Source organism: Lolium perenne, chromosome 2 (genome assembly GCF_019359855.2).
Source record: "Lolium perenne isolate Kyuss_39 chromosome 2, Kyuss_2.0, whole genome shotgun sequence".
NCBI lineage: Eukaryota > Viridiplantae > Streptophyta > Magnoliopsida > Poales > Poaceae > Lolium > Lolium perenne.
In genome coordinates this window covers 3,074,908-3,079,223 of record NC_067245.2, presented here as the reverse complement: position 1 = coordinate 3,079,223, position 4,316 = coordinate 3,074,908, and the positions used below count along the sequence as shown (strand labels likewise).

Here is a 4,316-nt window from a genome sequence, read left to right as displayed (position 1 = left end):
GAGATACAAAAGTGAAAAATTGTTTGAGAGGGGAACCAAAAGAATTTGCACGAATCTTAATGCAGTACACGGTATGGATACGGGTGCTCACCAAGCACCTGCTCCAAAAGTCCACTCTCTATCTTCAAATACAGTTTCTCCGTCCCAAACTCCCAAAGTGAGATTATCTGGACTTTATCCGCATATCATGATCTATACCGGATCGTGCTGATGCGGCGAAACCATGAAAAATAGCTGACGTGTCTACTAAAAAATGCTTACTTGTTCGATGACAAATAGGAAGCGGAGCGCGCAAAGAACCAATTTTGTTCTCCTTAAAAAAGAAGAGAGCATTTCCTGCCACCTTCCCTGATTCCATCACTCGCCGCATAGTAGATCACTCCTCGCAGGCAGCCAGCTGCTGTCTCCCGTCCCGCCTCGACATGTCCGCCGCCGTAGGCTCGTCGTTCCCGGCCGTGGCCGTTGGGCAGCACCGCCGGCGGGGTCGCGCCGCAGCTGTGCAGGTCCGTAGCTCGGCGATGGCCGCGGCGGCGCCCATCCTGGACGACCTGAGGCTGCGGTGCGCGACGCCGCTCCCTCTGCTGCGGCACGTGGCGGACGCCATGGCCGCGGACATGCGCGCTGGGCTTGCCGCGGACGGCGCCGGCGAGCTCAAGATGATCCCCAGCTACGTCTACTCGCTCCCCACTGGGTAACTGACCAGATGGGGATTCGAACCCGGGTGGGCTGGCTGCGCACTCGCTTGCCTTGCCACTGAGCTGGAACTCAGTTCTCAGGGAGATTGTGATTAGTAGTCTCATTCCTAGAATTAATAAATGTAGCCGTTGGTTAAGATTGTGACTTAATTCAGTTCATTCGTTAGATTAGTCATCATGATTGTTATGCCGTAGGGATGAGACCGGGCTGTTCTATGCCCTGGATCTTGGAGGCACCAACTTCAGAGTCCTCAGGGTGCAGCTGGGAGGAAAAGATAGGCGTGTCATCGACAGCGAGTCCGAGCAAGTGTCCATCCCAAAAGAAATCATGCATGGTACAACTGAGGTAACTGCTTCATTGTTTTTTGTTTCTTAAGCTGGTTCTCTTTGTGGAAATACAACTGGGTTCTATGCTGGTTAGCAATTTGATACTTGCTGCTGAACAGGAACTGTTCGATTTCATTGCGGCCCGCCTATCGAATTTTGTGGCCAAGGAGGGCGGCACCTTTCGTATTCAGAAAGGTAGAAAGAGAGAGATAGGTTTTACCTTCTCCTTTCCGGTAAAGCAAACTTCTATTGATTCCGGCATTCTGATCAAGTGGACAAAGGGTTTTGCCGTCTCTGGAACTGTAAGGTTTCCTTTCTTTCCAAATGCATTTCCTCATATTTGTATATTCCTTGTTCATTTCTAACTCCCAAGAGTTGTATGATCGAAAGTTCCCTGCGTGAACAAATAATGTCTCTTCCTAGTCACACAAAATAGTTTATGGAACAGAATGTTAGTTTCTTTTTCCACTCGGGTTAATGCTAACAGTAAAGCAATATAATTGTCTTCACAGGCTGGGAAGGATGTAGTTGCCTGTCTAAATGCTGCAATGGAGAGACAAGGGCTTGACATGAGTGTATCTGCTTTGGTAAGCAAATAAGCAATCGGCAAAGCAAATGGGATTTTCTCTGCTTTGTTTTGGGCTGAAATGCTTTCAAAATGACATCGTTTCCACTCGAAAAGTCAGATACAATTTAAGTAAATAAATCCCTTAACAGGTAAACGATACCGTTGGAACCTTAGCTGGAGCGCATTATTGGGACAAGGACGTGATGGTTGCAGTAATATTGGGCACTGGCACAAATGCTTGCTACATTGAGAAAAACGATTTTATCCCAAAGCTCCTACACCTTGGGCCTGTAACAGGAAACACGGTATGCTGCCACTTCCTTGCTGCTTTGTGAATAAAAAAATCATTTTTCCAAATAGGGGAATAAATATCATCAAACTGAATTTATTCAAAGTTGTAACTGCAGATTATCAACACTGAATGGGGAGCGTTTTCAGATGGTCTTCCACTAACTGAATTTGACAGAGACATGGATGCTGAGAGCATAAATCCCGGTGAACAGGTAAAATATCTTTGTTTTGCTTGCATATTTGTTAATTTTCTTGTTTGGATGTCTTAATGTGCTCTTTGTGCTGGTAGATATTTGAGAAGACGATTTCTGGTATGTACCTTGGAGAAATTGTGCGAAGAGCGCTGGCCAAAATGGCTCAAGAGCATGATCTGTTTGGCCATTCTTTCGCTGACAAACTTGCTCAGCCGTTTGTCCTAAGGCAAGCTCTTCATGTTCCAACTTCCGAAATCCAAATTATCCCCCCTTTCAAAATTCCGTGCTGGTATAAGCTGAACCAAAAAAATAATTGCAGAACCCCACATTTGTGTGCTATGCAACAAGATCGTTCCAATGACCTGGGAGAAGTTGAATTAATCTTACGCGACGTGATCGGTGTAAGTTTCCTCACTTCTTTCAGTCATGTATAGCCATCTCGCCAACCAGTACCTGAACTTGCGATTTTCTCCCATAACCACGGTTGCAGGTCAATGAATCTTCTCTAGCGGAACGGAGGGCTATCGTAGATGTTTCTGATTGCATCGTCAAGAGAGGCGGTCGGTTGGCTGGTGCCGGCATTGCTGGCATTCTTCAGAAGATGGAGAGCGACTCCAATGGGCAGGTCTTAGGGAGACGAACAGCGGTCGCGATGGATGGTGGACTTTACGAGAATTACCCTCAGTACAGGTCGTATATGACCGATGCTATGGTGGAGCTTCTCGGGCCCCAGGACTCGGAGCACGTAGTCGTTGAGCACACAAAAGATGGGTCTGGCATCGGCGCAGCACTGTTGGCTGCCGCAAACTCAAAATATGCAGCGCAGTCCTCGACATGACAGTCATCAGGAACCTGCAACATGGAGAGTTTGCTGCTACGTACATTGGGTATTTGGGTGGGTTCTGGAACTTTACAACAGGAGGTTATCAACCGAACAAATCACATCAACCGAACCAAGACTGGCCTAGATTACAGGAGATTACAACAGATCTGCCTTGTTATTGTATTATCGAAGATCCAAACACGCAAATGTTAAAGAAATACCTAACAACATGTGTAACTATCGGCATATGAATAATCAGTGAGTGTCTTTCAAGAGCATCCTGCAATCTCAGACCGTACTTATCCAGAAGATTGAGATTTCTTGTTAGACTCTTAATGGTGGTGTGCGGGGCTGGTATTTCAAGAATGTTGAATAATTTTCAGTTGCATTTTTTTGTCATACAAATAATTGAGCATTAGCAAGAGATTCGCGACCTATGAATTCTTATGGAAACTCGGGTTTTCCAAGTTATTAGAAAATTCTGAACAGAAATCTGGATGCAGTGAAAGGAGTGTCCTAACGATGTTTTTGGGTGTTTTAAAATGAAAAATTCTAACAAATTTAGATGTCGTTAAATGTAAGGTTTTTTTTTCCTATTATTTTTCTTTTCAAGGGTTGCCTTTTTTTGGGTTGCCTTTTTTTTACTTCTTATTTTTATCCATAAGTGCACATTGATAATTTCTATTTTTCGTTTTGTCAAGAGTGGTAGATTTTTAAAATCCACGATCCTTTATTTTGTTCTCTTTAAATTCATAATTTTTTGTAGTATCATCATTTTCTTCAGTTTCATTTTTAGTTTCTTTTTCGTAGATACATGAACTTGTTTTTTATACATAGGAGTATAAGAATATTTCTTTAATGCATATGAACATTAGTCTAGAGATAAATAAAAAATAGTTTCTACATATATGAACATAAATTTAGAAACACCGGAATAATAATTCATATAAACTATGCGTACAAAAGAATACATTTTGGGCCTAACAAACAGCAATACATCCACCGCCAAGACAACACCTGAAATACAGACTCTCAAAAAATGACGCCTCCAAGAAAGGAACAGTGCTCTAACACCGTCGTCGCCCGATCATAGATCTTAGGTTTTCACCCTGAAGATAGTCCCCGCTCTCAAAACAATGCCTCTAACAAGGTCATTGCCAGGCACAACTGCCAGACCTTGGGTTTTCACCATGAAAGGTAGGACTCTGAACTTCACATGTGTTGTCGCCCCCACTTTCATACCGCTGCTGTGAAGCCGAAACACCAAGCAAGTCTCTCAACAGCACGGAGACTTGAACCTCTCTTAGCTAGGCCTCCCCTCCGGCCTTCATGAACTTCTCTTCTTCCGACTTTCATCATGGATCCATAGTCACTTGATGTCAACACAGAAAAAGAGCTTCGCGCCGCTCCCTCCAGCA

At 44.2% G+C, this 4,316-nt stretch overlaps 1 protein-coding gene across 1 annotated transcript; it reads left to right on the top strand.

Annotated features, from left to right (window-relative positions):
- The first annotated feature begins 301 nt into the window (after positions 1–301).
- LOC127330934 (hexokinase-4, chloroplastic) lies at positions 302–3,377 on the top strand. Its single transcript, XM_051357013.2, has 9 exons — positions 302–691; positions 891–1,041; positions 1,142–1,324; positions 1,535–1,609; positions 1,740–1,895; positions 1,998–2,093; positions 2,171–2,301; positions 2,395–2,476; positions 2,566–3,377. The coding sequence occupies exons 1-9, from the start codon at positions 423–425 to the stop codon at positions 2,911–2,913; spliced, it is 1,491 nt and encodes a 496-aa protein (XP_051212973.2). The 5' UTR covers positions 302–422; the 3' UTR covers positions 2,914–3,377.
- The last annotated feature ends 939 nt before the right edge of the window (positions 3,378–4,316 follow it).